At 34.6% G+C, this 11,720-nt stretch overlaps 2 protein-coding genes and 1 long non-coding RNA gene across 3 annotated transcripts; 1 reads left to right on the top strand and 2 right to left on the bottom strand.

The window, feature by feature from the left end:
- Positions 1–320: 320 nt before the first annotated feature.
- LOC134751821 (uncharacterized) lies at positions 321–1,668 on the bottom strand. The gene is made up of 2 exons (XR_010128709.1): positions 1,472–1,668; positions 321–447 (listed from the first exon to the last, which is right to left on the bottom strand). It is a non-coding gene; the product is annotated as an uncharacterized LOC134751821 (long non-coding RNA).
- A 393-nt stretch (positions 1,669–2,061) lies between these two features.
- On the top strand, positions 2,062–3,698 carry LOC134751809 (uncharacterized). The gene is made up of 2 exons (XM_063687295.1): positions 2,062–2,309; positions 3,106–3,698. Exons 1-2 carry the CDS (start codon positions 2,214–2,216, stop codon positions 3,673–3,675), a joined length of 666 nt encoding a protein of 221 aa, XP_063543365.1. The 5' UTR covers positions 2,062–2,213; the 3' UTR covers positions 3,676–3,698.
- A 406-nt stretch (positions 3,699–4,104) lies between these two features.
- LOC134751904 (uncharacterized) lies at positions 4,105–11,287 on the bottom strand. Its single transcript, XM_063687456.1, has 4 exons — positions 11,143–11,287; positions 6,023–6,103; positions 5,431–5,514; positions 4,105–4,226 (listed from the first exon to the last, which is right to left on the bottom strand). Exons 1-4 carry the CDS (start codon positions 11,200–11,202, stop codon positions 4,131–4,133), a joined length of 321 nt encoding a protein of 106 aa, XP_063543526.1. The 5' UTR covers positions 11,203–11,287; the 3' UTR covers positions 4,105–4,130.
- Positions 11,288–11,720: the final 433 nt, after the last annotated feature.

Below are 11,720 nucleotides of genomic sequence, written 5' to 3'. Positions count from 1 at the left end.
AGAATTATATTTAACATCATTATAAAAAATCTAACGTTTCTTATGGAATTTTAAGGTTTATGACTTAAAATTATTAAATAAAGCTAAATTTGGTATTTTTTATTAGATTCTCAAACCATTTATTTAATGATAATTCATATCGAACGAACCATTATTATGAGCGTTTTACGTTTTGTTATCTGTCAAGCTACTTAAACACGCTCCATCCAAGGTCAAATTACTTTCCCCACTAGTGGATAAAATGCGTTTTTCCCCGCTTGTTTTAAAGGATAAAAGACGGCTTTCCGAGCTAGTGAGGGGAAAAATAAATTAAACGCATGTATTTATTGGTGTTTAATCAATATATTTGCGGCGTGAAGGATACAGTCGCTCATAGTTGAGGTTGACATCGGACGGATGGTTATTCGGCGCTGACTTGCGTCCCAGAGGGATATAGTCGTACGGGACCTTAAAGAATAAGATTAAAGAATAATATTCCAAGAAAAAAATACAGAAAATAAAATAAAAATATAGCTGTAACATTGGTTAGTGCATAGCTTAAACACAGTTTAGAAGGCCTCAGGCCAGGTCAAGACCACAGGTCTACCGCGAAATTTCGTTACCTGCCTCTCTATCATTCTTGCCTATTCGAGCAATAAAATAGAATAGAATAAAATAAGATTTTATTCGTAAGCACAAACAAGACATTACATAATATAAAAGAAAACATAAAATAAGATTAAAGTGCCACGAAATGGCCTCATCTCAACATGTTGCTGGTGGCTTCCAGCGCTGATCTTCCGATGAGACCATCAGGTGAGAACAATCACGGAAGGTAACAAACAAGAAGAAAAGAGACATAAAATAACATACAATGAACAAATAGAAGAAAAAGAATGAAGAAGATACAACATAACGATTAAATAAAACTATAGAAGGGGAGATAAGGAAATTTCGATTTTTACAGTAGACTCATGTAAGTATACATTTGTATGCTTACTTCGCTTCACCGGCTCAAGGTTCTTTTCTAGGGGCACTAGTATTTCCAATAAATACAAAAGAGGTACCTAACCCCTGGGTAATATCCTACTAAAAATATCTCGGGTGAGATGCTCAATGGATAGGTTAAGTAAATTGGTTTGACAGTGGTATCACAAAAATTGCCTACCACGACAAACACTGGTTGGTTGCCATTGTAAGAAATACAATATAGGCAGCTATTTCGTATAAAGATTTAATAAAACATAATAATATCGCAATTTTTTAACGATTATGTTACTGTTTTCTGCATATTTCTTTAGCACAATATTATTACAGCTTATTTTTGTTTGTTCTTTCCTTATAGGAAAGATAATGTGCCAAAATAAGAATATGCAAAAACATTTATCGGTACCGTTTTAAGTCTTATCTAGTCTATACTCCTATCTGCCTCTTCTACAATGCGATTTCCAATCATGCATACGAAATGCTATCAAAAAATAAAACTCGTTACCTGCGGAATCGCTCTCACGATACTCATCAGTATCAAGATACAGAAGATAAAGAAATTCATTTTCGGTTTCCTTAACGCACAAACATACGCGGTGCGACCTACTTTTATAATGTTGTATTTCCATTCTGGATTTATGACTTGAATTTAATTTGCACGTGGTTTATGATCGATAAAAAGGTTGGAGTCAAAGTTTAACAAGTTATTCGAAAATACATTAAAGAATAAATTTTATTTAAGCTTACACAGATTTTGAATGCGATTACGACATTATGATAAACTTAGTATAAAGAGTTTAATGTGAACTATCCACTATCGATCTAACTAGTTACTATTTATAAGAAAAAATGTATTCTTTGCCAAAAAACTGAAATGATTTCTAATTAATTTCAATTAGATACACTCTTACTAAAATGAAACCTAGCTACAAATTGCTAGCCTACAAAAGTCCTTCTAAAAATCCTATGAAATCTCTTTTATTTTCTGAAACATGTGTACTTTTAAGAGGTGTTATATTGCAAATGCCTTATGTCGTGAAAAAGGCCGTTTCCTGGATTTCATTGCTGGTTTGGGACTCTCACTTATTAAAATTCTTTGCCGAATGCCTCTGTTTGCTTGTAAAACTCCAAGCTGTGAACAATGCATAATATTTTGCGAAAAATATCGGCAGTAATAGAATTGCTTTGCTTCAAATATAATCATATTTTTATTGCTTAAGTTAACAGCGGCATTCGCCAATACATCCATGCTTTGCAGAAAACATGTTGTGCCCCGGATCGTAATGATAACAAGCAAAGTTCTGGTTTGTTTGTTCGTGTTCGCCGCTGCGGATGAAGTTGTGGTAAGTTTCTAGTTCATATTGCTAACAGAAATTACGGAAACTCTTAAAATAATAACCTCAAAGCTCTGTCACATTTGTTTCAAAAATTGCCCTTAAAATGACACACTTAAGCAAAATGGTTTTTTCCAACTGAGATTCGATAGAATTTCCTATCAATAAACTAAGAAAATGTAGTAAGAAAATAGCCTGGAACAATTTTGTGTATTAGTTTGGAACTACATGAAACATTTTTTCATTCCTATAAGGATCATATTAAATAACAAGAAAATATCTGTGAGATTAGTAACCTACATGTTCCAAAAAAATTAAGACAACGTTTGCAAAGTGCATAAACGGAGATCACATTTTACTGGTTTCTTAGAAACAGAACGCTCAGCAGCTGAAAGGAATAATATCCCAGAGTTGTATACTGTATATCCTAGAATAGTTTGTCATATTTGCCGCAGCACTGTAACAAAACAAAGGTATGTTTCTGTAAAATTGCCGGCTTTCAGTGACAAGGTTACCTACTTCTAAGATTTATTTTCGGATTTGTCTTACAAAGAACACTGTTTGTGTTGGACACCAGAGATTGTGGTCTCATTTTCTTCTAGGAACTTAAATATGAATAATCTAGAAGGATGATTCTTGTTTGGAGGATGGAGTTTTAAGCGTTTGGTCATATTAATCGCTTGTAATTTGGACAGGACGCATGTTCAATTAACATCAATGATTATTTTAAAAAATCTTGGGGTATTCTTGTTTTTTTAATGGGTTAAGCCTTGCTTTTACCTTAAATTTCGTTTTTAACCCACAGCCTCAGCACACTGAAAACGACGTCTATATTGTAGAAACTCAAACCGCCAAATCAAATTCAAACGATACCCTTCAAAATGCCACCACCATACAACCAATCATCACAAACAATTCAAGCGATTCAAAAACTGAAGTTGTAGAAAATGAGCCAAACTTTCTCATAAGACTTTACAATACCATAGTAAAAGCTATTCAAGATTTTTTCAATAGTCCAAGAGTTAAGATTGTCCTTAAAAATGTTGGGACGTGTATGGTAAACGGTGCAATGGAAATTATGACCTATTATGTACCGGCGCCTATGATTCCTCTCATAGCGTCGGCAGCAGGTATGATCATACCTTTCGAACCAGTGGTCACTTTAAGAGAAAAAATGCCTGTCACCAGTTATAGAAGAGCGTTTAATAAAGCTGTCAATAGTTTTATGGGTACGTTTGATAAATACAAAACCATGGGCGTCGAGGACCCCTATATGACGAACAGGTATAATAGGAGGCTTTTGAACGAGAGTCCGGAAAAGAAAAATAAGCGTCTCAAGGAGAGTCAGAGCGAAGAAGAGAAACGGTATATATGAAGAATAAATGTTTGTTAATAAAACTTTTTTATTTTCAATGCTTACCTATTAAAAAGTTTTGGCTGAATATTGTCCTGACCATGACCTCAGTTGTCTTTTCGTATTTTTCCGTATAAAACCATCAATTTACTTGAGCAGTTAAATTCACCATGTTAGGCTTGAATTTTTTCGTCTTAATTCCATGTATTTTGTATAATGTTAAAAAAATAAATGATTGAAAAAATTCACAGCACACGACGCAGTTTTTTTTTTATTTCAATGTCGCAACATGTGGTTTTGATGTGCGCCTGCGCCGGTTTCCATTCGATCAAACACAAGCTTGACTTTAAACACGTCACATTTTAAAAAATAAGCGTTGGTTACACGTGTCCTACTGATTCACTGTCGGCTATCTTACCCTAAAATACACGAAGAGTAAATAAAAGAAAATTATAACGAATATATTTATTTCTAAATTATGTGGCGTATGTCTCCAAAATGTACGACACAATTTCCACGATGGCAGACAGCACCAAAACGACTCCAGCGACGATGCGGGTGTAAGTCTTCACCTGATAACATAATTATGAAATTATACAAATCCTGTAACTTGTTAGCACCAGTATATATTAACCAGAAAAATCTCATTTCGTTCGTTTTGACGTTCAAGTTTTAGTCTTATCCCAAGATACCTAGATACTCAAGGCAAGCCTTGAGTTGGTAGGTATACTTGCGGCGTGTTAGGGATGATGACCATAAGAATTTATAATCCCTTCTAAAAGAATTACCTACATTAAGAGCAAAAATATATAAAATTCTTGTATATCTTGAGAACCTACCTGATATATTATTGTTTGAATTCCCTGCAAGAGTCAACGCCAATAAGTTTAATTAATATTCTCCTTATATCTACTATAGTATAGTTTATCCTATTTGTATAAACTAATCCTATATTTTATTTCTAATTTTGAGATCATTGTATTCGTTTTAAGATATAAATTTGCAACACCGTGTTGTTCTGTAGGTATTAATTATATTGTAAGCCCTGAGTACCAACATGAAAGCAATAAAGTTCTTTGTTCTATAAGGCGACTTTCAAAGCAAAGGGATTAAACCCATTTGATGTTTATTAGTTGTTTTTAATGAAAAAATCTCGTGAACCAGACTAAATTAATCCCAAATTTTGTCCCTGTTTAGGGACCTACTAATTTAGTTTTACCCCGCCCAATCCAATTCAGGATCCTTGAGATTTAACTTATCTACATATTTATTTATCTGAGTCAGCGTCAAGCGTGCACGTTCTAAGCGTGCGATTCATGGCTGAGGAGGCGTTAATGTACCATCGGGGACATTCGCGGTGAACCACCTTAAGGGCAAAAATCGTTTAAACGTTTGAGGGACTCGTTTAAGGGACTGGAGATATCATAAAAGTCACTGTAGATGTCAATGGCACTTAAAAATGTACGTGTTGAAAAAAAAAGGTTAGGTAAAGTGTATTGCCATACATTGTCTTTGTGACGACCGGCATTTGCAAACTAAGATAAGGAATCCAAAAAATTATCCTACTTGGTTATCTTTATGGGCAGACGAAGTTTAGCCTAAACAATAACAACTAATAAACTGTCCTTACTATTGTTTGTCTCATTACCTGTTTTTACCCTTAATATCCTAAATGCATCTTAATTGGTTATCTCTATGGGAGGCTGCGTTAACTCGCTCGTGAGGATTAAGGTAAATTTTTCTGAAGTGGTTCACCGGGAATGTCCCCGATTGTACCTGTTGCATTGTGGTGTTTTCCGATATTGTGACGACTTCAGAGTTTCGACGTAAACGCAGCGGGAGTGGCATGGACTGCATTTGCTGTAATTTCATCATTTATATTATTCATCAGATACGTATCTCTGTGTGTATGTGTGTGTGTGTGTGTGTAGTGTGTGTTATTATTGTATAGAGTAATACAAGTTTGTCACAAATTTGTAAGGCTCTAGAGATGTACCTTTATTTTATGTTTTTTGTTCTTTTATTTTATGTTTCAAATTATCTGATAAACATAAATTATTACACATCTTTACCATAAAATTGAGAACTGATAAATTTAGGCAATTCGACCATTGAGATATAGACTATAGAGAAGCCATACCAAACAATGAAATTGTCGCAATCGTAACCTGTACCACGGGAACAAAACGCCGTAAGAGCCGTAAAATTCATGGCGCTTACGCGTTTAGGTCGCGAGATTCACGCTCCGCTTCTATAGTTTGTTATTAAATCATGGCGCAAAATCCTGGTTCTGTGTGTCGGTTCTATACGTTAGTAATAATAGTTCAATCATTCAACAAGGGAATATAATAGGTATGAATAGACGCACTGTCTCCTCCGCAGGTACAAAGAATGGGTTTAACTCTTGTGGTAGGAGCTCCGACTGTAGATCTGCATCGTTGGTTAGTTTCTGAAATAATTAAGTCTTGTAATTTGTGTTTCAAAACTCAAAAGATAGGGAAACACTATCTTTTGAGTTTTGAATGATTCACGGTTAGTTTCACTTGACTTATATTGACGCAGTGACCCGTGAACATGATGCATGTAACTGCGTCGAAATATCGGGAACTCGTAAATAATACAAAAGGTAATTACGGTCTATATCCCGGTCAATATAAGTCTAGTGGCACTATCTTTTGGTTCAGCAAATCACCATCCAACATCACCATTTCCTAAAATTTTTATGGCTAAGGGTTTTACGAAGTATACGTTTAATTAGGTGATTGATTTAGTGACTGTATTTTTTCCTGTGTCTTTTACGTGTAAACTTGGTACAATAAATTTCATAGTCAATTATTAAAGGTTGATTTCGACTTTGACATTAAGCAAGATCCTCTAAAGGGGCCCACTAATTACCAGTCTGCCGGACGATATCGGCCTGTCAGTTGTTCGGAACTGTCAAATTTTTGTTCTAAGTGACAGGCTGATATCGTCCGGCGGACTAATAATCAGTGGGCCCCTTAAAGGCCCTATTGCCTTAATCTATCAAAATTTAGTAAGAGACGTGGACGAGCGCTAGATATTGGCTACTGCAGTCACAAATGAGTGTGCACGAGCGGATCTACCAGCTTAGTTCCCGCACTTAATGCTGGGGCAACACTAACGGGAAACGCCGGACAATGCGTTAATTCAACGTTTTTACGTTTTTCATACGGCCACACTGGGACCGTTAGTGTGGCCCCGGCATAAGGAATGTAATGCAGCCGCTGTGGTCAAAATCTATTAAGAGAAGAGAGAGAGACAAGGTTACAGAATAATACGAAGACCGGAAAAGGGTTGCCTGCCGCAAGTTGCTAAACGGTTCGCACACGCTCGAATGTCTATTCACTCAGCAAGTTATTTGTAAAGTTCATGATTAACCGACCATTAAAAAATAATGAAATGTTGCAATTTACAGTTGTCCGCAGATATATCGGTGGGGCCAAAAGGCCCTGACATAATTATATCTGAACACGCCTCTATTGTCAAGACGTTAAAGTGGATGTTCAGATATTTTTGGATGTCTTAACCGCGGCTGTACTATAGTAATAGTAGTATAGTAATAGTAGTACTATTAATACTATTAGCAATGAGGATATAATAAGATAGAGCGGTACTGTCATAGTAAATTTTGTAACCACTGTAATTTCACTGCCATCTATCGACATACTTTAAAACTAAAAATGAAGATTTATAAAAATACGTTAAAATGTATTTAAATATGGATAAATGATTTTTTTATTTGCATTAATTATTTTTATATGATTTTGACCCATGTTCTTTTACTGATTTGCGTTAAAATTATAAATAACAAATGAAACAGTCAACGCCCTCTATACGAGAGTAGGCCAAAACTAGTGGCGCCATCTGATCGAGAATCAAATTTTCGTGATTTTCGAGGCACGTTTTTTCCTAAGACTGTATCCATCTATTAGGGAGTTATATCTATCTTTGCTATTAGGTAGTATCAATATTCTATATTAGTGTATCTGTATTTATCTCCTTTTCTCTTTCGTTGTATACTATTTTCTCTTGACATTTTTTAAAACCTAGCTTACAAAAGCAGTAGATATTTTAAATGTTTAACCGAGCAAATTATTTAAATCTAGTTTCTGGGACACTGAATTCAAATTTAAAGTAAACTAGAAGATACTACGGATACGGGTAAAGTTTTTAAATTTAATTTAAATTCATCTTCTTCGCTGGAGAGATTTGCTTTTAAACGAATGTTTTTTATTAAACAATTCTGAAATAATACATAAGAATTGAGTTATTCCAGACATAAATTATGATGATTTATGTTTATCCCATTTCACGGAAGTTGGTACAAATATCCGGTATATTTGAAATGGAAAAAAGTTGCAAATCTTTGCCAATTATAAGTACTGTATCTTTTTGAGCAAAACTTTAGCATATCTTAAGATTAATTGAAGATTATAATATTATACACCGATTCACGTGATGGAAAGTGAATTATGTCTTGTGCCATTACATCTCCGTAGATGGTTACTGGCCACTAGGTTTTGCTTGAAATCACTGACCTGGTCAAATAGCGCCACGGTTGATGAGATTCTGGAGTTGCGGGCCTCATGCCAAAGAGGGTACTGGACTAAGACAAGGAAAAAACCTTTGCTAGCTGTCGTAAATGAGGAAATCTCTGAAGAACATATTCAGTCGTCATTCCCATTACCAATGTTTCAATTAGATGTTTGGGTGTCAAAAATTGAATTACATGAAGTCTTGCACAGCGGTTTAGAATCTGTTATTGGTGCAAAACACACACACAACGTCAATGCTCTGCGTATTGATGTGGTTCAAGAATTGAATAGAAAATATATTAATTTTTATAGAATATTCACTGATGCGTCGAAGTACGGTAAAAAAATAGGGGCTGCCTTTTTCGATCCATTTAGTGCCACAAGAGCACAATATAAAATTTCAGCTGGAGTTTCTATAATGACCGCGGAACTCAGTGCGATTTATCAGGCTTTAGTGTTTGTTGAAAATCAAAATTATCCTAATGTGGCAATTTTCACGGACAGTAAAAGCTCCATTCAGCATTTGAGCCGGTGTGTCTCAGGCGAACGGTGCTTTTTACTGGCGTACAAAATCTTAATGCAAATCTCTAAGCTCCGAAATTGCGGAAGGTGTTTGAAAATACAGTGGGTTCCGTCACATATCGGTTTGGTGGGAAACGAGGAGGCTGACCGGTTGGCGGCAGCGGCTGCTTCTGAGGGAACTGAGTTTGATGTCGCTCCAGACTTCTCAGAAATAGTCGCACAGTATAAAGGTAAAATATATGGTCGCTGGAAGGAGTTCTTTGATGAAAGATCGCAAGAGAAAGGAATCTGGTACAAGACCATTCAATGTGAGCCTCCTCGGATACCCTGGTGGGAAGTGGCTGACTTGAACCGGGCGAAAATTGTACGCGCTCACAGGCTTCGGTCCGGTCACATTCCATTGAATATGTTTGCTCATCTGATGAGGAAAGCAGAGTCGCCCAACTGCGATATTTGCGACTCTGTCGAGGATATACAGCACTTCCTAATGGAATGTGTTCGGACTCGAGACAAGAGGGCGCAACTATTTGAAGCTAGGGGTTATGCAGTAACTGACATTGGGGTTTTTCACACGATATTGGCGGAACCCCTGTCTAAAACTGCGAAATTCGTGTACAGTTTTTTTGATGTATACTAACACTTATTGAAACTGTAATGTAGAGGCCCAACGGAGCCGACATGTCTCAGTGATAAAGGCTCCTTTTAAATATGTAGATTAAAAAAAAAGAAAAAAAAAAGATTAATCTCAAAATTTTCTCCGTATTACCTTACTTTATATATTTGACTTGTTATTTTCTTGAAGTGCATACCTTTTAATTGTAGGTATTTTTGTGTTTAACAAATGTTATTAAGTCACCTGTTATTAAGGTAACCATAAGTATATAAAAATCTATCGAAGAGAATATTAATATGGTCTTTTTAACACATCAAAATCTCAGCTAAGAAAATAATTTATTAGGGTCGGGCCAAGCTAACTACGGAACAAGCTAAGCTAACATGGCATATGAACGCATGACGATAATAACGACACTCCCTCACTTTGTTCATAAGAATTATGCTCTAAATGTAAATTTACAAACCGACTTGTAACGATGTTACCTACTAATTAATATTTCCTTTCCTTTTTCAAACGCTCTGAGAAGTTTCTACAGCTGACTATATGATCATTATTTCTCAAGGGAGTTTGTCCATATTGAGCTTAGTAACAGTAAGCGAGGTTGTTCAATTAATTAATAGATATTATTAATATACGTTATTAATGTCCAGTCCGTAATTAATAGTGCAAGGATAACAAAACTTCCGTGAGACACAGACATGTTAAATACGTGAGTGACCCGTTATTAATATAATTAATAGTGCAAGTTCTACGATACTTAGCTCCATGCATGAATTTATTTTTATTTTTGGATTCATAATTTATATCGTTGGAACACCGGAAATGATAAAAATACTTTGTAAACCTTAACATTATTTTATTAAAAAATATTTAAAATGTTGAAAATTTTTGAGCGGTTGTAACGCTCATAATTTTTGGCGCGAATTCGACAGAGCGTGATGACGTCACACGTTGGGCGGCCCAACTGACGTTTGCTACTAATGACACTAATCTGTCGAACGCGTGACGTCACGTGGCGTTTCGAGCGTTTCGCTCACTAGCTTTTCGCGGGCAAATTTTTGTACTTTTTATTTATAATTTTAAGTAATTAAATGGTAATTTAAAAACGGAAATGCATTTGTAACATGATATAACGGTAACAAACATCCGAATAAAACATATTTCGCTCAAACATAAACTTCATGCACGAGGCTAATTGATGGAATAATACTACCTAACCTATCGGTGCAGTGAAAATTAATTTACACAGGCCAGTCAATAATCGATTTTCTGACATTGTTACAAATACAGTGACAAAATTAACAAAAGAAAGAAGGAAATATGACAAATATAGAGGGAATACACATGTCAAGTTATTTTTAGATACATTTCTTTCGATCGTGAGGTGACAGTCAAAACTCGCTAATTACTAAAAAAATATTAAACAAAAACCAACCTTATTTTAGTACCAATATGGTTCACTATGGCTATGAACTTGTGGTGGTAATTAGTGAGTTTTGATATACGTGGTTTGACGATATTATAAATGAGCATTATACGAGTAACTAAGTAAGTATAAACTGATAAAATTGTCCTTCACAAAAAGACAATTTGGGTTTGGGATAATTTTAAATAGACGATTAAAAGAGACATTAAGATAATAAGTTTATCTTTGTCTAATAATGCATTATTATTAGTATCACACTCTCTGGAATCTTTCTTTTTTAAATTCATAATTTTGCTCCTTTTGCTTTTATAACCTACAAATTAGGTCAAATTAAGTAGGTACTTACTTATAGGTTAATGAATACTTACATTATTATGCCCATTAGTAACAGCAATAATTATATAAAATAATAATAATATCCTCAGCATGGTTTTGGTCTGGATAAGTCACGTGTTCATGTAAAATATATAAAATTGAAATACAAGAGTAAAAAAATATTGTGACGATAAAATTAGGGATATCAAACACGAAACGTGTTGGGAAACTTTTTGGTATTAATAAATAAACCAATTCTATGGTTCTTTAGTGGAAAACTTTTTAACGTTAAAAAGTTAGGTGCGAGTAGATTTTTTTTTAATAGCAGTTTTAAAGAAAATTTTGGGTTTTTCGCTGCTCTACCCAGATACTTCCGTTAGATACCTCGTATATTCTTGGACTTGTAAGTTTTTACTTGCTTTAAAGACTAAGTATAAATCTCAGTTGTATAGCTTTAGTCTATTTACTATTACTTTTCTTTTTATAGGTTAGTTTTCTTTTAGTATTTAGAATAGAATAGAATAGAATAGAATAATATTTATTCAGGCAACACATCATTATTACATTACAAAGATACATTAACAACAACAAGAAAGAAAAAAAAAAGAAAAAAAAACGTGAAAAATACAAA

The sequence above is a fragment of the Cydia strobilella genome, chromosome 23, assembly GCF_947568885.1.
Source record: "Cydia strobilella chromosome 23, ilCydStro3.1, whole genome shotgun sequence".
Taxonomy (NCBI): domain Eukaryota; kingdom Metazoa; phylum Arthropoda; class Insecta; order Lepidoptera; family Tortricidae; genus Cydia; species Cydia strobilella.
This window is presented reverse-complemented; position numbering and strand designations above follow the sequence as displayed.

What these genes read in the sequence shown, in the direction of transcription:
- LOC134751809 (XM_063687295.1), top strand. Translation starts at nt 2,214, where the DNA reads ATGCTTTGCAGAAAACATGTTGTGCCCCGGATCGTAATGATAACAAGC. An exon ending in CCGCTGCGGATGAAGTTGTG is followed by an intron (nt 2,310 to 3,105) that starts GTAAGTTTCTAG and finishes TTTAACCCACAG; the next exon opens with CCTCAGCACACTGAAAACGA.
- LOC134751904 (XM_063687456.1), bottom strand. Translation starts at nt 11,202, where the DNA reads ATGCTGAGGATATTATTATTATTTTATATAATTATTGCTGTTACTAAT. An exon ending in TTACTAATGGGCATAATAAT is followed by an intron (nt 6,104 to 11,142) that starts GTAAGTATTCAT and finishes TAATTATTTCAG; the next exon opens with AAACTAACCAACGATGCAGA. An exon ending in AAAACACCACAATGCAACAG is followed by an intron (nt 4,227 to 5,430) that starts GTACAATCGGGG and finishes TTATGTTATCAG; the next exon opens with GTGAAGACTTACACCCGCAT.